The sequence below is a fragment of the Canis lupus genome, chromosome 19, assembly GCF_048164855.1.
Source record: "Canis lupus baileyi chromosome 19, mCanLup2.hap1, whole genome shotgun sequence".
Taxonomy (NCBI): Eukaryota; Metazoa; Chordata; class Mammalia; order Carnivora; family Canidae; genus Canis; species Canis lupus.
The window spans coordinates 47,017,337-47,037,225 of record NC_132856.1 but is presented as its reverse complement, the minus strand read 5'-3'; the positions used below and the strand labels follow the sequence as shown (position 1 = coordinate 47,037,225).

Below are 19,889 nucleotides of genomic sequence, written 5' to 3'. Positions count from 1 at the left end.
GAGGATGCTGGACAAAAACACCATTGCTGTACGCTGCTTTGGGGGGCTCAGTAGGGTGAAGGGTGCCTTGTGGAGAACCATCCCCCCATCATCCAGGTTAATGGAGTGGGGGGTAGTCGACAGCAGAGAGGGGGTCCTCCAGGATGGTGTTCATCAAAGAGGCAGGAGTTGAGCTGGGAAGGAGGAAGTTCCCAGGGGTAGGCAGGAAACCCCAGTCTGACCTTTGGCCTTTGCAGCTACCCAGTGATTCCTGATTCCGGACCCTTCCCAGAGCCTAGCTAGGGGGGAGGAGGGTTGGGGGCTGCAAGTGGTGCCCAACCAGCTATTTCTCTGGGTTGGCCAGGCCCACCCAGAGTCCCCTTGAGCAGGAAGGGGGGAGGACATCTTCCATCTTTGCTAATGGGGGCCATGTAGGCAGAGTGACTACGTGGTTTTAATTTAGGCTCTGGAGTTAAGTTCTGGCTGTGCCACCTATCACCATGTGTCCTCAGACAAGTGATTTTCCTTCCTTAAGTCTCAGTTTTCTCCCGTCTAAAGTGGAGGCAACATGGCCAGTCATGAAATACTTGTCACAGCATCTATCACTGTGACAGACAGTAACCCCCTTAATAAATGGGGTTACTTTAATAAATGGGGGTATTTTTAAGGCACGAGAGGCAGGATCATGTGCAGCCTCTGATGCCAGGTTGTGAAATTGATATGTAGGGGAGGGACACTGCCTCCAAGTAGTGGTCCTTGAGGTCTGTGGGGGATGCTTAGACATGGGGGCAGTGCCTGGGTCAATACCAGTAGGTGTGACAGTCTTGGTGTGTAATTAAGATCCTATCTATTCTCTGTGATATATTGAAAATGTTGCATATATGTATATGAACATGATATCTGTTGTCAAGGAAAAAGAAAGGCAACCATAATTTCCCAGAAAATTAAAAAGCCACCCTAGATCCAATGGTACAGTTTTGAGTAATTGTCACAGTGTAAGAAAATTTTATTTTTTAATTATTTTATTAATTAATTAATTTATTTAAAGATTTTTTTTATTTATTCATGAGAAACACACAGAGAGAGGCAGTGACATAGGCAGAGGGAGAAGCAGGCTTCCTGAGGGGAGCCCGATGTGGGACTAGATCCTGGGACTCCGGGATTATGCCCTGAGCCAAAGGCTCAACTGCTGAGCTACCCACGCGTCCCTATTTATTTATTCTTAAAAGATTTACTTATTTATTTGGGAGAGAGAGAGAGAGAGAGAGAGAATATAGAGGGAGAAGCTGACTCCCTGCAGAGCAGGGAGCATGATATGTGGCTTGATTCCAAGACCCTGAGATCATGGCCTGAGCTAAAGGCAAATGCTCAACTGACCAAGCCACCCAGGTGGCCCTGTTCTTTTAATTTTTAAATTACTTAATTAATTAATTTGAGAAAGAGAGAGAGTGAGCTTATTTGTGTGAGTGGGGTGGAGGGGCAGAGGGAGAGGGAGACAGAGAGAATCTTTTTTCTTTTTGTTTTTTTTTTAAGATTTTATTTATTTATTCATGAGAGATATAGTGAGAGGGGCAAAGACATAAGCAGAGGGAGAAGCAGGCTCACTTTGGGGAGCCTGATGCGGAACTCCATCCCAGGACCCCAGGATCATAATGGAGCCAAAGGCAGATGCTCAACCACTGAGCCACCCAGGTATCCCCTACAGAGAGAATCTTAAGCAGGCTCCATGTATGAGGATCAATCTCATGACCCTGAGATCATGACCTGAGCCAAAATCAACAGTCAGGGGGATCCCTGGGTGGCTCAGCGGTTTGGTGCCTGCCTTTGGCCCAGGTTGCGATCCTGGAGTCCCGGGATCGAGTGCCGCGTTGGGCTCCCAGCATGGAGCCTGCTTCTCCCTCTTCCTGTGTCTCTGCCTCTCTCTCTCTCTCTCTCTCTCCCCCGTCTATCACGAATAAATAAATAAATCTTAAAAAAAAAATCAAGGGTCAGACGTTTAACCATCTGAGCCATCCAGGTGCTCTAGAAACAGAGTTTTAAATATACGCACTGATGTCATTTGTATCAAGCTCAAAGACAATATTTTTTTTTAAAGATTTTATTTATTTATTCATGAGTGACACAGAGAGAGGCCAAGCCCTTGACTCAGGATCACAACCTGGGCCCAAGGCAGATGCTCAACCACTGAGCCACCCAGGTGCCCCTCAAAAACAGTATTCTATCTTTTTTTGGTAATTTGACCTCACATCTTTGATTTGCAATGTTTCTTTTCAGAATAGTTTGTTTTATTAGCTAGGTCTTTTTAAGTGGAAAAAGTAATGATGAAACTTCCTGTTTTTGCTCAACATTATGTCTTCAAGACTTATTGATTGCTTTTGCCTGAGGCTTAGGTTTTCATCACATACGTTACCATAGTAACTATCAATAGGCAATTTAGATTGTTTCTAAGTTTTTTGTTTCAGTGAACAAAATAAGATTTGATATCCAAATCCCCACAAATGAAACTGCTGGGTCCCGAAGCAGTCACATCTTCTATTTTGACAGCTAGTCAACAATTTGTCCTCCAGAGGTAGTTTCCATTGACATTCCTGCCAGCAGTGTCTAAAATCTCTAAAAACAGACTCTTTGAACACATTTGCCTGTGTCCCTGTCCAGAAAACCCCAGAGGGAGGAAATAAGTGACAGATCTTTGGATTCTTATGAGGTTAAATGCATTGGTCCTGATGGGAGCATTTGGTTTTTTCCTGAAAACAATTTGTCATGTTCACAGGAAATTTTGCGCATGAACCCCTCTGAATTCCCTTGGAGGGTCATCACAAAATCTGGCTTTGATTTTAAATTTCTGTTTGTTTGTTTTCTAAGTTATTTTTATCTATTTATTTTTTTAAGATTTTATTTATTTATTCATGAGAGAGACACAGAGAGAGGCAGAGTCACAGGCAGAGGGAGAAGCAGGCTCCCTGCAGGGAGCTGGACTCAGATCCCAAGACCCAGGGATCATGATCTGAGCCAAAGGCAGACACTCAACCACTGAGCCACCCAGGCGTCCCTGTTAGTTTTCTAAATTAAAAACAATCAATTTGGTTTTATGTGTTTGGGCACAGAAGGGAAAAGTGTTATGAGGAAGTCAACTTCGTGTCATTACCTAAAACTGACACTGAAATTCTCAAGGAGACACAGGATTTTTAAAAACTCTCACAGAGGGGTGCCTGTGTGGTTCAGCAGGTTGAGTGTTCACCTTCAGTTAAGTGTCCGCCTTTGACTCAGGTCCTGACCTCAGGGTCCTGGAATCGAGCCTCACCTCTGCTCCCTGCTGAGCCGGGAGTCGGCCCCTCCCCTCCACCCTCCCTCATGCTTGCTCTCTCTCTAAAATAAATAAATACAATCTTAAATTTTTCTTTAAAGATTTTATTTATTTATTCACGAGACAGAGAGAGAGAGAGAGAGAGGCAGAGGCACAGGCAGAGGGAGAAGCAGGCTCCATGCAGGGAGCCCAATGTGGGACTCGATCCTGGGATTTCAGGATCACACTCCAGGCTGAAGGCGGTGCTAAACCGCTGAGCTACCAGGACTGCCCTAATCTTAAAATTTTTTATTTTTAAAGATTTTATTTAGGGGCACTTGGGTGGCTCAGTGGTTGAGCGTCTGCCTTGGGCCCAGGTTGTGATCCAACTGGGTTGGGGCCCAGTTGCCCCAAATAAATAAAATCTTAAAAAAAAACCCTCTCCAAACCAGAACTCTCACAGAACTTTAGGGAAGTCCTTAAGTGATATTTCCGGTGAAAGAAAAATTTCAGCGAAGTCCAAAAAACCATCCATTTTTATATCAATGTGTTTGGTTAAATTCAAATGAAATCACGTTTTGAGCTTTTGGAGGTGACAGAGGAAGCAAAGAGAACCCGTCAGAGATGTTACTGGCTGGTAAAAGCTCCCTACTTTCTTGCTTGGGGTTGGGGGTGTGAGTGGGGTCAGGCTGCTGCTGTGGGTGCTCCCTGCCTACAGCTGCACCAGGCTTCCCTTTTCTATTCCCCCCCCCCCCCCCACTGTCAGGGCAGCCACGCGGTGGGGGGGTGGGGTCCAAAGTAACAAGGATGGGGAAACCAAGGCAGGGGCCTAGGAGGTTGTGCTGGGGATAGGGGTGGAGACAGATAAACAGAGACAGAGACTCAGTGACAGAGAGACAGAGACTTTGAGTAGTAATTAAAGTGGGAGGCAGAATGGAGTAAGGGCCTGCCAAAGGCTGGGGGTGAGGAGGCAGGTCCCACCAAGGAGCGCTATTTACTTCCCTGAGCAGCTGAGGGAGCCTCAGAGCAAATGGGGGTGGGGCGCCTGGGCTTCTTCTCCCTAAGTCACCCTCAGTCTGCACCCACTCCCTGTCCTATGGCCTCCCTGGGAGTTCAAAGCCCTCAGCCTGTGTCCTCTCTATTTTTCCAGTTCTTTCTGACACCAGATCTAACTGTCCCCTTCCTGCTCACACACCTGCCTTGGCTCCTTATTCCCTCCAACCTCGAAACGGATTTTCAGAGGTCCGGTGGCATGGCCAAGATGAAGCCACCCGAGTCAGTGGAGAACAATGATAATGTGTGAGGTCCCATTTACAACCCTGAGCCCAGCTCTTTGACCCTGGGATCCCACAGCTGCACAGCGAAGGGGTGTTAAATCAGACAAAGCAAAGTCATTCTCCTGGTCTCCAGCTCTGCCTGGCTCCAGAAGAAGCCACTTCCTGCTCACTTCAGGATTGACGCCAGAGGTGGGGGTGAAGGTGGTGGTGGGGTTTGATTTCAGTCCCACCCTTAGTCTCTCAAGCTCTGAGCCCTTGGGAAGCAACGGGGTGTGCAAGGTGGGGCGACCCCTGGTGGCTGTTAGTAGAACTAAGCGGTTAGACCCCGCCGCCTCGCTTCTCCTTGAGCGTTGACCTTCCAGTTGCCCCTCCAGGTGAGCCCCTCCCAGGTAAAGACCCAGATCTGGTACCTCCAAGCCCCAGGCCGGTAGGGGAGGGATAATGAGCAAGACTGGATGAGGTGGGGGGAAAGAGTTCCAATGGCTTCCACCCCGCCTCAAACACCAGCCTCTTAGGAATTTTTAGAAACAGATTTTAATTATTTTAAAGGTAATAGATGTGCATGATTTTAAATGCAAACTTTACAAAATGGTATACAAATATGAGACTGCACCCACCCACCCCACCCCACTCTCACCCCTGTAGTTCCTGCCCCAGGGTAAAGGTGTCTTCCATCCCTGCATTTTAGCAAATGCACACAAATGGTCACTTTACTGCTTTTTACATTAATGTTGTCAGAGGAGATTTGCTTTGGCCCCTTTGACATATTGTATCTGTGTTCCACCACATGGATGGACGGACACTCATGGAAACAGTCACCAACTGGAGGACATTGAGGTGGTTTCCAATTTTTTGTAATTACCAAGATATGATAATAAATGTCCACATTCTCTTCCCTACTCTTAACCTTTGTCTCATTTTTGAAAGTCAACTTTTAATTTTGGAATAATTTTAGATTTACAGAAAAGTCACAAAGATAGTACAGAGTCCCTGAATGGCCCACACCCAACTTCTTCCGTGGCTAAGCTATTTTACACTATGGTTCACTCGTCAAAATGAAGAAACTAACCGTAGGACATTAAATTAACTAATTCTAGATTTTAGTTTTTATTTTTTAAAAGATTGTATTTATTTATTCATGAGAGACACACACACAGAGGCAGAGACACAGGCAGAAGGAGAAGCAGGCTCCATGCAGGGAGCCCGATGTGGGACTCGATCTGGTGACTTCAGGATCATGCCCTGGGTTGAAGGCAGGGGCTAAACCACTGAGCCACTCAGGCTTCCTAATTCTAGATTTTATTGGATCTTCTCACTAAATGTTTTTCTGTGGCAGGATCCAACCCAGGGTTCTGCATTGTATTTGGTCCATTATTTTCTTTCTTTCTTTCTTTCTTTCTTTCTTTCTTTCTTTCTTTCTTTCTTTCTTTCTTTCTTTCTTTCTTTCTTTCTTCTTCTTTCTTTCTTTCTTTCTTTCTTTCTTTCTTTCTTTCTTTCTTTCTTTCTTTCTTTCTTTCTTTTTCTTTCTGACTTTATTTATTTATTCATGAGAGACACAGAAAGAGAGGCAGACAGACACAGGCAGAGGGAGAAGCAGGCTCCATGCAATGAGCCTGATGCGGGACTTGATCCAGGGAATACAGGATCACACCCTGAGCCAAAGGCAGACGCCCAACCACTGAGTCACCCAGGCATCCCTCTTCTCTTTCTTTCTTTCTTTCTTTCTTTCTTTCTTTCTTTCTTTCTTTCTCTCTTTCTTTCAAGATTTTATTTATTTATTTTAGAGAGAGAACAAGAGGGAGCAGAGAGAGAGGGACAAGTTGACTCTGCCCTGAGCGCAGAGCCCCATGTGAGGCTAGATCTCACAACACTGAGATCATGACCTGAGCTGAAACCAACAGTTGAATGGTTAACGGACTGAGCCACCCACCCATAAATAAATAAAAATTTATTTATTTTTAAGTAGCCTCAGTGCCCTACATGGGGTTTGAATTCACAACCTTGAGATCAAGAGTTGCACACTCCTTGGACTAAGGCAGCCAGGTGTCCCTGGTCCATCATTTTGTACACATGTAAATATAGTCGTAAAAAATTTCTAGAAGGGGAATTGATGGATCAAAAGATTCATGCATTTTTAATTTTGAGAGGTTCTAGAAAATTGCCCTTCCAAGTGGTTGTACCAATAAGCAGTCTCACCAGCACCATGTGGGATTATTTATTTCTCCACAGCAGTGCCAGCCCAAGGTATTTTGTAATTTGTTTTTGTTTTTATCTTTGCCAGACTAATGGGTACAGAGTGGTACCACATTGTTTCATTTTGCATTTCTTTTCCAGAAGTGAGGTTGGGTACTTTAAAAACATTTTTTTATTGCAATGGGGACGCCTGGGTATCTCAGTGATTGAGCATCTGTCTTTGGCTCAGGGCATGATCCCAGAGTTCCAGGATCGAGTCCCACATGGGGCTCCCTGCATGGAGCCTGCTTCTCCCTCTGCCTATGTCTCTGCCTTCTCTCGGTGTCTCTTATGAATAAATAAATATAATCTTAAAAAATTATTTTGACTGTCTATATTCTTTGTCCATTTTTCTACTGAGCTGTTTTTTGAAAAATTAATTTATAAGAGTTCTTTATGTAATAAGGAAATTAATTTATTCCTGGGTATAAATAAGTATATGAAATAGATCTAGGAAAGTTTTGGTTAATTCTTTTGGGTTTTCTATATATAAGATCATATCACCAGCAGATAATAATATTAGGTTGAATTGCTTCTGAGGCTTTCCTGCCTAAAATGCCAACCTGAAACTAATCTTACGGAAGTAACACAGACTCCAATAACTGAACTCCAAAAAGTGACTGACCCAGGTCTTTAAAAAATTGCCAATCTTATGAGAGGCAAAGACAGATTGAGAAATGTTCCAGATTGAAAGAGATGAAAGACTTCACAAATACAACGTGTGAGCCAGGATATTCTTTTGTTATAAAAGACATTATGAGAACAGTTGGCAAAGTCTGATTAAAGTCTGTAGATTAGATAATGGTGTTTTATCAATGTCCACTTCCTGATGTTTGTAATTGTACTGTGATTATGTGGGAGAATGTCCTTGTTTTTAGGAAATGCATACCGAAGTGTTATGGGTAGTGAGACATCATTTCTGCAAGTTTTTCATAAAAAGTTGAGAGAGAGAGAGAGAGAGAGAGAGAGAGAAAGAAAGAAAGAAAGAAAGAAAGAAAGAAAGAAAGAAAGAAGAAAACAAAGGTGGTAACATTTGTGGAATGTGGTGGAAGAATATCTAAGAATTCTTTGTACTAATCTTCCAACTTTTCTGTAAATCTGAAGTTATGTAAAATATAAGGTAAAAGACATAATTGAGCCACATGAAATTGTTGGTATTTCTATTTTTTTTCCCTATATAAACAGTGCTTACATATGATCCAAACTATAAACGCCCCACTGCTTTTCTGATATTCGTACTTCTTCCTTTTTTCCCTTGGCTAAGTGCATTTGCTAGTACTTCCAGAACAATGTTAAATACTTGACAGTGGTCATCCTCACCTTGCCCCTTATTTTGATGGCCTTTTCAGAACTTTCCTCATTTGATCCATTAGTATGGCGAATTTTATTAGCAGACTTGCGAATATTGAGCCATCCCTGCATCTCAGGGATAAGTCCCCTTTGTTGTGATGTATTTTAAAAACGTTAGTTTTTTTTCTAATATTCCATTTTGAAGTTTCGTACCCTTCGCATAGTAAGAGGGGTCTGTGGTTTTCCCATTGTGCCATCTCAGTTAGTTTTTGTTGTCAAGGGTAGGGTGGCTCGCTAAACGTGGTTCCAACATTCAATTTACAGACAAGGTAAACTGAGGCCCAGAGAGGAGAAGTGACCCTTCCCGGTCACTCCTGAGCCAGGGCTGGACCCTCAGTCTTCTTGTCTGTGGGATGAAGCAACACTGTCGTTAGAAGGGACTTAAGCCCCCAAACACTATCTCTTTGTGTTATCAAACGGGCCTCAGTTTCCCTGTCTGTAAAATAAGCAGAAGATGGTTGGGGAGAGAGGGTCGAGTTTCCTTTCCGTAGCGTCCATTCAGTGGGTGTAAAGCTGAGCGTTGACGGCTGTCGACCGGCCATCTCCTCCAGCGTGGGCACCTGCACACAGGTTCCCGCAGGGCCGCGCAGCGTGTGCCCTCCTGCCTGGAGCCCCCAGCCTGCGGGGGGCCGACTCACCCTCGAGCGCGCCGCGCCGGCCGCCGGCAGCCCCCCGAGGGTCCCGGGCGAGAGCGCGAGCGGGGGCTGGGTCGGGGTCGGGGTCGGGACACGGAGCGGGATCGGGGGCGCGGCACTCTGCGCTGGGGGCCCAGCTCGGCTTCCAGGGCTTTACTGACAGGAAGTGGGGAGGGGCCCATCAGCACCTGGACCCGCGTTCCCCGAGACCTTCCAGAGAACCTCACTCCCCAGGATCCGCTAATCCTTCTCCACCCCCAGCCGTTTCCGGGGCTCCTCCCCAGGGACTCCCAGCTCCTTTTCCAGGAGCTCCACCTTCAGATCCCCCGTCCCCTCTCCCCTCGCCTCCTTCCCTTCCGCTCCTCGCCCTTCCCCAGGGCCCTCCAGGGAAGCCCGACCCCAGGGACTCCCGCCCCCAGAATGCGGCCCAACCTGGGGACGCTCGCCCGCAGAGAGCCCACGTCCTTCACCACCCCTAGGCTCCGACTCTAGGACCCGCCTCGGGCCCTCCCATCACTCAACTCCCCGAAGCCCCTCCCGCACGGCCACGCCCCTTCTCCATCCCCGGGGACGCTCCATGTGCTGATTGGTCGAAAGAACGAAGTCTTGCGCAGCTATTGGCCGCGCACCGCGCCCATCCCGCCCCGGGCCCCGCCCTTCACTCACGCGCGTTCGCGCAGCACCGCCTCCCGGGCCGCGCAAGCTTCGGCTTCGGCCTCGGCCGCGCGTGCGCGCTGCTGTGCCTCGTCCAACCGCCGCGCAGACTCCGTGGCCGCCGCCTCCCAGCGCGCCAGGGCTTCTGCGGGCGCAGGGAGTGGGTTTAGGTCCGAGCCCTCGCTCCCGCCGGGCCAACCCCGGCCTTTGAGTTTACGGTCTGCCTACGATTTGCAGCCTTGCCTCGTGCGAATTAAATTTGTGTGCTGTTTGCGTGACCTTGGCGTGTCACCTGCAGGGCTTTTCATGGTTTGTATTGCTTTTGGGAGTCGTGCACGTGGCGTTTGCATATTTTGTTGCATTTGCGTTGTTTTTGTGACATTTGCGTGGCCTTTGAGTGTTGTGTGCATTTCTTTCCTAACTTTTCATTCGCGTTTGCGTGTCGTTTAAATTACGTTTGCACCTGTGCGTGCTTTTGCGTAACCAGGAGCCTTTAGGCTCCTCCCACCCCACCCCTTGTGCCCCCAACACACCTGTGAGCGCCCCGTTCTCAGCCCCCATCTGGGTCCCCTGTGCCTTGGCCTCGTCAATCTCAGTCTTCAGGGTCATCAGTTGCGTCTGAAGCCGGCTCTGAGGAGTGGAGGGGAAGTGAGGAGAGTAGGGGGCCCGGGGGGGAGGGGGGGGCGGGAGGTGGTCGGAGAGAAGAAGTGAAGTCTCCCCTCTTTCTGGGGGCGACTGAACTGACACTGGTCACCGTGTTCCCTGAGCTTTATTTGGGATGTCCTTTGGGAGTCCTGTGGTTGTAAAACCCAGAAGTGTGACAGCTGGTCTGTCCAGGTTCACCAACCCCCTACCCCAAACCACCAGATGTGGAAACGGTTTAGGTCTGCGGTCACACTCGGGTTCTTCAATTCTACCCACTTCTAGATTCACTGACTGGGGGTTTCAGCCCAACACAAGCCAGTTTGGTGGTTGACAATGTTTGGGTTTCTGGAGGATGCTACTTCAGCTCTGGGAGACGTTCTTCAAAACAACTGGCCTGCCCGGCCTCCTCAACACATCTCCCACTGAGGGCAGAGTCAGAATTTGAACCTAGAGCAGCTGCTTTTAACCTCAGTGGCCTCAGGCCCTTCCCTGAGGCAGGCAGGTAAAGGACAGAGGTCTGTTTTGATTTCTAGAATTCACACACTGCTCAACTCCTGCTGGGCCTGGTACACAGAGACACAGGGCGGTCAGTAAATGAAAGATCGGGACCTTGAGGATGGTTCTTTTGCAAGGCCCAGGGCTGAGAAGGGTTAAGAAAGAGTTGGAAGGGGTAGCCAGAGGAAAAGGAAGGACCTGGCCAGTACCTCCCCCAAGAGGCCAACTTTAGCCTCCTAATTACAGGTGACATGAATGTCCCTCTCTCGAAATAGGGCTTTTGGGCCACTGGCTGGGGGAGGTTGAGTGGGCACCCAGGGGGAGGGTTAGCACAGGGCCTCCCCAGGTGGGCTCAGGGTCTGGGGCTTCCCTAGCCACCACCAGCTCTTAGGCAGATAGCAGAGAACTGGGGGCTTCCTTGGTCAGAGGTAGACCCCAGGGGGAACCGGTATTGTAGGATCTGGAAGGGACGACGGTGCTCTTCTCGTCTGCCTCCCTCATTTGAAGAATTAGGGAAACTACTGCACAGGGGGGCGGCCCCGGGGCTGTGTGTGCGCGCCCTCTCCCCTGTTTCCCGGATACCCTGGCCCACCACCCTGCCCACCTACCTGGCGGCCCTGGCAGGCCCGTAGTGCCTCCTCCAGCTCCCCGCGGGCGCGGTTGGCCTGGTCCAGCCGCCGGGCCAGGGCATCCCCACGCCGGGTAGCCTCGGCCAGCCGCCGCTGTAGGTCCTCGACCTCGGGCGCCAGGTCCCTGGGGGGCGCCGTGGCGTTGGCCCCTGGCTCGGGGCAGCGAGGCCCCCGGGAGGCCGCCGAGGCCAGGTTCCAGGCCAGCAGGGCCGCCCCGGCCGCCGCGGCCGCCAGGAACACCGCGGCCCCGCACAGGGCCAGCACCCGCCAGGCGCGGCCCGGCTCCGGCCCCGGCTCGGCCATGCCGCCGTCCACAGCTCTGGCCCCAGACAGCCTCGAGCAGCTAATTGGCACCTTGGGGCGCCAGGGACACCCACGGTTCCGCCCCTCCCGGCCGTGGCTTCCCGAGTCCGCAGGGAGGGGGCTGGACCCCCGCCAGGGGCCAGCCTGGGCTCCCCGAGCCCAGGGCGGGGTTGGGGGTCCCGGGTTCCAGTCCCGCCTCTGCACCCCATGTGCTGTCCTCTGAGCCTCAGAGTCTGCCCCGCCGTGAAGTGGGAGCGGCCGTAGCTCTTGCCCCCCGGGGCCCAGTGGGTACCATGAGGGCACCTGTGCCCAGCACCCATCTGCATTGGGGGTACTCGGTAAGGATCCCCATTCCATTCATGGAAACACTGAGGCTACAAGAGGGAGGCTACCGCCTGGCTCCACGCCCTCGGTGCTGGCTGTGAGGGTCAGGGGTAGACCCACGGGGGACACCCCCCCCCGCCCCCTGCCCGGTCCCATCGGGCCGCCAGGGGGCGACCTTACACCGCGAATCAGATCCAGGCCAGTCTAGGAGCCTCCTCCCCAACTTCCCCTCCTCCTCTGCTTCACCTTCCTCCCCCAGCTCCCCTGCCCCTCCTCCTCCCTTCTTCCTCTCTCCTCCCTTCCTCCCTGTCCTCCCTTCTTCCCCCCTCCTCTTCCTTTCTCCTCCCTTCCTCCTCCTCCTCCCCCTCCTCCTCTTCTTCCTCTCTCCTCCCTTCCTCCCCCTCCTCCCTTCCTCCTCCTCTCCCTCTTTTCCCTCCTTTCCCCTCCTTCTCTTTTCACCTCTGGCCCCTCCTCCACTTCCTTCTCCCCTTCCCCTCCTCTTCCTCTTTCCCTTGTGCTAGGGTGACTCCCAGCCAGCCCTGTGCAAAGAATTGCACCAAGAGTAGAGCAACAAGCAGCAGAGAATTTATTCACTCTCCAGGGGAGGAGAGGGGCCAGACGTCAGGAGAGATGGGGAGTTTCTGCTACTCTGGGCCTTTTAAGGGGTTTTAAGGGTGTCAGAAGGTGGCAGCTGCACCCGGTGGGGGGGGGGGGAGTTGTGAGGAGGAGTTGACACCTGGCCAGGTAGAGCAGGAGGTGACATGCTTCTTGGGGCGGGGGTAGGGTGGGGGCTCTGTCCGGGCTTGTCTGGGATGTGGTTGTGGTTGGGCTAGAGAAGACTATGTTGTGTAGCTGTGGTCTATTTTCTGGGAATGAGGGGACCATTTCCTGGAAAAACCAAGAGTCAGGGTCAAGTACAGACACCTGTGAGTTTTATCTGTGGGCTTGATAGGTGGCTTTGTTTGTTTCTTTTTCTTTTTTTAAGATTTTATTTATTTATTCATGAGAGATACACAGAGAGGCAGAGACCCAGGCAGAGGGAGAAGCAGGCTCCACGCAGGGAGCCCAATGTGGGACTCGATCCCGGGACTCCAGGATCACACCCTGGGCCAAAGGCAGGGGCTAAACCGCTGAGCCACCCTGGGATCCCTGTTTGTTTCTTTTTAAAGATTTTGATTTATTTATGAGAGACACACAGAGAGAGGCAGAGACACAGACAGAGAGAGAAGCAGGCTCCCTGCAGGGAGCCCGACGTGGGACTCAATCCCAGAACCCTGGGATCATGACCTGAGCCAAAGACAGATGCCCAACCACTGAGCAACCCAGGTGGCCCAAGGAGGGGGCTTTGGATAGTACCCTTTCACCTTCAAGTCCCCTATGTCTTTATTTGCTCCTTGTGGACCCTCTTCAGACCTCCTCTTCTGGCAAACACTTTGGCATCCCAGGGCCTTCGCATTGGCTCTTTGCTCTGTCTGAGCACCCTGTCCTCTCTCTTTGCCCAGCTAACTGTTCCTTACAAGCTCCCCCCACCCCTACCCCTGACTGGTGTTTCTCCTCCTCTAGAACCCTTCCCCTTCCCTACTAACTCAAGCCCCTTTTGACTAACTCTCTGAGCTCTTCTGCAATTTTGTCTTTTACAAGTTTGAGTCCCAGCTGCCTGCACCATCAGACTGGGGGAGCTCCTAGAATGCAAAGCCTGCATCTGCCTCTTTCCCTGCTGCCGCACATTCGTCATGCAGTAAATGTGAGCCGTGTCCTCCCCATCCCTGTGCCCCTCTTCCACATGAAGAAACCAGAGCCCAGAGAGGCCAAGTCACAGGGCAGGGTCACACAGCAGCCTCTGGTCACTACCAGATTCCCTCTGGAGCTGGAGCCCCCACAGACCTGCAGGACCCCTCTGACCTGACTTGTCAACCCTCCACTGGGTCACAGCCAGCGAGGGAAAAGGGGTGTTGGGGAGTAAGAATTTCCTGTCCCCTTCTAGATCCTTCTAGCTGGACTAAGAATCAAATTGACATGAGACAGGTTAACAAGAAAAAATCAAATTTAATTTCATATGGAAACAGACACGGAAACTTCCAAAGGCAGGCAAAATCAGGTTTATACATCATTCTAAACTACAGAGAGGAGGAAGTAAGGGTCTGGGACTTCATAGGGAAGGAATACAATTCACAGGAAGATGTCTAGTAATGTATTCTAGGCCACTCAGAGAGAATGGGACACCCAGGATTTTGATCAAATAGGCCTTGTGAGGTTTCTTCCTGTCTACCATATTCAATTCACAGTATGATGTAGTTATCTATTGGTGAGAACTCTCTTCCTGGGGCAGTTCCTCTGTTTAAATCCTTTTTAGGCAATCATGGGGGAGGAATGAGCTTTTGCTGAATATGCTGGGTTTTGATTGCTTTTTGTTATTTTATTTTTTAATCAGAATATTTTATTTTGTTTTATTTATTTTATTTAAGATTTTATTTATTTATTCATGAGAGACAGAGAGGCAGAGCATAGGTAGAGGGAGTGCTTGCAGGCTCCATGCAGCAAGCCCAATATGGGACTGGATCCTGGGATTCTGGGATCTCGCCCTGAGTCAATGGTAGATGGTCAACCCCTGAACCACCCAGGCATCCCCAGAACATTTTATTTTATTTTTTAAGTCGGCTCTACACCCAAGTTTGTGGAGCTCAAACTCACAACCCTGAGATCAAGAGTCTCAGGCTCTACAGACTGAGCCAGCCGGGCACCCCTTGATTGCTTTTTTTTTTTTTTTTAAATTTTTACTTATTTATGATAGTCATCACACACACACAGAGAGAGAGAGAGAGAGAGAGAGAGAGAGAGAGAGAGGCAGAGACACAGGCAGAGGGAGAAGCAGGCTCCATGCACCGGGAGCCCGACGTGGGATTCGATCCCGGGTCTCCAGGATCGCGCCCTGGGCCAAAGGCAGACGCCAGACCGCTGCGCCACCCAGGGATCCCGTGCTTTTTTTAACTCAAAGTAGTCTTCTTCATGCCAAAGCGGCCCATTTGGGCAGTCTGCCCTTGGCCCCTACAAGGCATTTTAGGAAGGAGAGGTTTTTTTTTTTTTTTTTTTTTTTTTAAAGATTTGTTTATTTATGAGAGACACAGAGAGGCAGAGACACAGGCAGAGGGGGACGCAGGCTACTCACAGGGAGCCCCATGTGGGACTCCATCCCCGGACCCAGGATCACGCTGTGAGCCAAAGGCAGACGCTCAACCGCTGAGCCACCCAGGCGTCCCCAGGAGAGGTTTATACTCAGCCATGTAGGAGGGTTTGGGAGAAGAGACTGATTGGCTTGAATCCATCATATTGGACAAACCTGTTCTTGGGCACCATGGAAACAAACAGCCCAGGCATGGGGGTGGGGGGGGCGGAGGATGGTGGTGGATGTGAAGCCAACTCAGCCCCTCCCGCCTGTCCAGTAGTCACTAAGTCTTAGCAAGCACCCATAGCTCGAGTGACTGATTAACCAAACCTTTCTTTGTATATTTATAGGTCCTGCATTCTTTCTTAGAGCAGAGCACTTCTACACTCTGTCACCAGGCTCTCCTGCACCCCTGGCCCCCCAGAACCAAGGAACCGGAATCCCTTGCCCAACCTGTGAGCACCACAGTAACATCTGTAGCTGGCACAGGCAAGACTGCACATAATCTAGATCGCAGGCTGCAGCACTCCCTTAGCCCATTAACTGCCCCTAAGTCCCTTTAAAAATCTCTGGGCCAGGCAGAAACTTCTGAGTGGCTTTTGGGCTCTGAGTCCCTCTCCCCAGGTGGCCAGCCCCCTGAATAAAGCTCCTGTACCTTTCCAGTCAGGACCCATCTCTGGAATATTTGCCTTTCTGGCTTCTGTAACAGTTTGGGGGGGGGGCAGGTCACGTGAGAAGGACTCACTTCTGGGAATCGGAGGTTTCAATTTCCCCACTCCCCCCAGCAGCTCAGAAGCTCTGAGGAAGTCCGGGAATTTTTCTGGATTTCAGTTTCCCTGTTTGTTAGATGGGGCGGTTAACTGGGGGGTGAAATGACTCCGTCATCCTAAAGCGACCTCAAGCAAGCTAGGGACACAGAAGTGAGGAAGAGGAGAACCGTCTCTAGAGCAGTTTCTCACAGGAAGTGAATCTGCACCCCCCCCCCCCCCCCGCAGTGGGGGCGCTTGGCAATGTCTGAAGGCATTTTCTGTTGTTGTCACAAGGTAGGGGTACAGGCATCTGGTGGGTAGAGACCAGGGATGTTGCTCAAGATCCTACAGCACCCAGGGCGGCCCCCACCGCAGACAGAGCACAACCCAGCAGTGCTGACAGACCCAAAGGGCCTGGCTCCGGTGCCACCGGCAGGAAGTCGCCTGGACAATAGTTGGGATTCCAGAAGGACTTGGAGAAAGGGAGATAACAGAGGAGGAAGGGCTGAGGGAGCCTGGGAGGATCCATGCAAGTAGATGAAGAGTCTATGGAGACAGCAGCTCTCAATTTTGAAGAAGCAGAGAGACTCTCTGGAGGAGGGGTTCCCAGCGCTGGACACTGCAGGAGGAATAAGAGTTTATAGGGGCCCTGTCACAAAGGCCTGGGCTGTGTGTGTCTGCAGATCCAGGCTTGAATCCTGGCCCCGAATTTTCTGTGGGATGGGATTGGGCACTACGACAAGATGTCCCCCTGCCATAGCCTTGGTTTCCCCATTGGAATAGGCATCAAGGGAAGATCCAGTGAGGAAAAGAGGGGAGATGAGAGTTGATGACTAGGATGCCCGGCATACAGGGAGTGCTGATGAGGGTGTAGAGTCCTGTAAGCTGATCCCAGTGAAGAGCTCCAGGGAGGCAGGGGGATGGTGCCTGCCGGAACCCTAAGGGTTCCTGGGAACGTTCTGGAGCAGGGAAGCTTGGGTGTGGACCCTCACCTGCAGGACAGGCCCCAGATGCATGAGGGTGACATAAACACTCCAGAAACTTCAGGGTAAGGTATTTCCCCCCCAATAGAGGTGTTTACTTTTTGGAGTTCTAAGACTTCAGAAGACAGTGAACTTCTGGAAACCATGACATCGAGAAATAGGTACTCCCCCCACCCCATGCCCTGCCCAGCTCTGGGGGGAGGTGGGGTCGGTGGGGGGAGGCAACCCTGGGCCAACCCCCCTGCTTGTCCATCCCCCAGCCTGCTCCTTGTCCGTGTCGTCCCCCTCCCCTGCCCCTGCTACCTCGCCCACCTCCCCCTAACCGTACTGCCATGTGGCCCCCTCAGAACTGGTCTGGTCAGGGAAGCCTTGAAGGGGAAAACAGAACAGGAACCAGCCCCAGCTGTGGGCTAAGAGACACCATTACAGGGACTCAGGGCTGAGGGCGAGGGGGACAGAAGGCGGCCAGCCCCCTACTCTGTGCCCTCCCCCTCCTAGAGACCCTTCTCTGTGTCCTTTTTTTTTTTTTTAATTTTTTTTTAAATTTTTATTTATTTATGATAGTCACAGAGAGAGAAAGAGAGGCAGAGACAGGCAGAGGGAGAAGCAGGCTCCATGCACCGGGAGCCCGTCTTCTCTGTGTCCTGTCCACTACCCTGTCGGCAGGCCACCTCCCCAGACCCTGGCCCATCCCGGACTCCCTCCCCCCTTCTGTCCCCAGCTTTCTTCTACCCCAGGCCACCCGCCTTCTTACCGGCAGGCCTCCTGGGACCTCAGGCCAGCAGAGCCCTAAGGCCTAGGAGCAGGTACACGGGGACCACCACGGAGCCGGGGGGTGCCTTCAAGGAGCTGACGGAGCTGGTTTCCCTTTCCTTGCTTGAGGCCTCCTTCCCTTCTCTGGAGAAAATGTGGGGAGAACTGAAGCAGCTGCCGGGCCTGGTTCTACCAGGTCTGGGCTGGTGACTCCTCAGAGTCTCCCCCTCCTCCCCGACCAAGTCAGTGGGAAGGAGAGTGGGGAGCAGTCACTCAAGGCTCGTGCGACCAGAGGCACCAGGCTGGGGTTCAAACTTTGTGTCCTGAGCAATGGGGATTTCCCAAGCAAAGGGAAGCCTGGGTCTTGGGGGGGGGGTTGGGATGGTCTTGGGGTAAGACAAATGCGCAGGAGAGGGGCATGGTCAGGGGCCGGGGCTCAGACCTTAGCTGCTTCACCTCCTCCAAAGCGGCCTGCAGCTGCTGCTTCAATGTCTCGATCTCTCCTAAGGTGGGACAGGATCAGGGGGCCATGTCAGCACAGTGGCAGTGGCCTGGACAAGGTGTGACAAGTGGCCACATCCTTCACCTGGCTCTACCCTGGGACGTGACACGCCCTCCAGCCCCACCATTGTGCCATCCCACCTTGGAATTCTGGGCCACTCCTTTCCCCTCCTCCACTGGATTCCAGCCACTCCCTGGGGACCCCAACCCTGGGATCCTCCCTCTCCCCTCCCCTTCACTGCCTGACCCACCCCTCCCAATCCCCCTCCATGGAACCCTGGCTTTGTTCTTTCTCACCCTGAAGTTTCTCTCCTCGGGTGAGCTGCTCCTGACCCCAGGCCTTCTCCTTCACCAGGGAAGCTGACAGGGTCACCTGGATGCGGGGGTGGGGGTGGGGTGGGGGTGTGTCAGAGACTGGGGTTCTGGCAGCTGCTGCTCCGGGCCCCAGAAGGGGGTCAGAAGGGCCCGGGGCCAAACCTCTTTCAGGTTTCCCTCCAGCCCTCCCTGCACCCCAGTCTCCCACCTTCAAGAATGACCACAACCTCCCTCTCTCCCAGGGCACCTCAGGATTCCATCCTCGAAAGAGGGGAGGCTCCCCTACATGGGAATTTGGAGGCCTCCCCATGCCCAAACCCTAGGAGAAACTCCTAGACCCTGTGGGCTATTGCCCAAGATTTAGAACACCCCCTACCCAAACCCAGAACACAGGGGGATTTCCAAGGCCAAGTTGGATGTTGGTGAGAGTTTCAAGGTCCCCCAGGTCAGGACCCACTTGAAAGTTTCAAAGTCTCTCCCAGATGGGAGTAGATATATGGAGAGTCCCACCCTTCTTTACGGTGTGATGAGGTCCCCATCCCAAGCCCTAGCTGGGATTTCTGCTGCCCAAGACTGGGGCAGAGAGGAGTTTCTAGCTCTCCTGTACCAGGTTGGAGATTCTTCCCACATCCTAGCGGGGATTTGGGTACTCTGGGCAGTTTGAAGGGCCTGCCCCACACCAGCACTGCTGAGAAAGTTTAGAGATCCCCCAAGCCCTAGTGGGGAAACTCAACTCCCGATGCGGGACTCTGGGGGCAGTTTCAACTTCTATCTCCATCTCCATCTCCGTCTCTGTCTCCATCTAGACCTGGGGGGCCACGCAGGCACGGGGCCCTCTCCGAGAGTTGCCATCTCTTACCACAGTCTTGTTGCAGGTGGTAGCCTGGTCCATGGTCCCCTGTAACGCTTGCCGGGTTTGGGTTAGTTGGCGCTCCAGGAGGCTGGTGACATTGTGACACTCCTGCTCTACTAGGAGGCCATCCCCGCAGGCTTTGCTGTTGGTCTTGACAACAAAGATGATCAGAGCCACAGACAGACCCATCACCACTGGGATCCCCAAGATGCCCAGCCACTCCAGCCAGCTCAGCTTCTGACTTGATGACATTGACTCTGACTCGTCAGTTATGGGCACAGGCCAGTAGTAGTGGTAAAGCGTAGGTGCCATGTAGATCTGCTCACTAATGTAGTGAGTTTGGGCGGGAGTTAGGGGAGGACGCTGGAAACCTTTGGCTGGGGCTACCCCCTGATTAGCATAGGAGCCATCCTGACCAATAATAAGGACCCAGAGAGTCCTCTCGAGGGGGGCATCTGCCGGCAGAAAACAGTTTAGGCTTTCAGTTTCGATTTCCCAGAGGAAAATGTGGGTTGCTTGTGCTGAATTGAAACCTTGAGATTTGGGACGTCTGGGTGGCTCAGTCAGTGATTGATGGTCTGCCTTTGGCTCAGGTCATGATCCGGGGTCCCAGGATTGAGTCCAGCATGGGGCTCCCCGCGAGAAGCCTGCTTCTCCCTCTGCCTGTGTCTCTCTGCCTCTCTCTGTGTGTGTCTCTCATGAATAAATAAATAAAAGTTTTATTATAAAATTAAATAATTTTATACTCCAGGACCATGCCCCGGGC

General features: G+C 51.6%; 2 protein-coding genes and 1 long non-coding RNA gene across 3 annotated transcripts; 1 reads left to right on the top strand and 2 right to left on the bottom strand.

Moving 5' to 3' along the window:
* Positions 1-5,183: 5,183 nt before the first annotated feature.
* On the bottom strand, positions 5,184-12,057 carry CCDC194 (coiled-coil domain containing 194). Its single transcript, XM_072786810.1, has 4 exons — positions 11,159-12,057; positions 9,944-10,040; positions 9,423-9,555; positions 5,184-8,912 (listed from the first exon to the last, which is right to left on the bottom strand). Exons 1-4 carry the CDS (start codon positions 11,837-11,839, stop codon positions 8,756-8,758), a joined length of 1,068 nt encoding a protein of 355 aa, XP_072642911.1. The 5' UTR covers positions 11,840-12,057; the 3' UTR covers positions 5,184-8,755.
* On the top strand, positions 9,508-17,824 carry LOC140610578 (uncharacterized). Its single transcript, XR_012012175.1, has 4 exons — positions 9,508-9,719; positions 10,338-10,557; positions 13,448-16,862; positions 17,423-17,824. It is a non-coding gene; the product is annotated as an uncharacterized lncRNA (long non-coding RNA).
* BST2 (bone marrow stromal cell antigen 2) lies at positions 13,833-19,582 on the bottom strand. Its single transcript, XM_072786811.1, has 5 exons — positions 19,130-19,582; positions 18,253-18,328; positions 17,897-17,957; positions 17,456-17,598; positions 13,833-16,337 (listed from the first exon to the last, which is right to left on the bottom strand). Exons 1-4 carry the CDS (start codon positions 19,433-19,435, stop codon positions 17,475-17,477), a joined length of 567 nt encoding a protein of 188 aa, XP_072642912.1. The 5' UTR covers positions 19,436-19,582; the 3' UTR covers positions 13,833-16,337; positions 17,456-17,474.
* Positions 19,583-19,889: the final 307 nt, after the last annotated feature.

What these genes read in the sequence shown, in the direction of transcription:
- CCDC194 (XM_072786810.1), bottom strand. Translation starts at nt 11,839, where the DNA reads ATGGAATGGGGATCCTTACCGAGTACCCCCAATGCAGATGGGTGCTGG. An exon ending in GGGCCTGCCAGGGCCGCCAG is followed by an intron (nt 10,041 to 11,158) that starts GTAGGTGGGCAG and finishes TCCACTCCTCAG; the next exon opens with AGCCGGCTTCAGACGCAACT. An exon ending in GCGGTGCTGCGCGAACGCGC is followed by an intron (nt 8,913 to 9,422) that starts GTGAGTGAAGGG and finishes ACTTCCTGTCAG; the next exon opens with TAAAGCCCTGGAAGCCGAGC.
- BST2 (XM_072786811.1), bottom strand. Translation starts at nt 19,435, where the DNA reads ATGGCACCTACGCTTTACCACTACTACTGGCCTGTGCCCATAACTGAC. An exon ending in CCACCTGCAACAAGACTGTG is followed by an intron (nt 18,329 to 19,129) that starts GTAAGAGATGGC and finishes CCCCGCATCCAG; the next exon opens with GTGACCCTGTCAGCTTCCCT. An exon ending in GAGGAGGTGAAGCAGCTAAG is followed by an intron (nt 17,599 to 17,896) that starts GTCTGAGCCCCG and finishes CATTTTCTCCAG; the next exon opens with AGAAGGGAAGGAGGCCTCAA.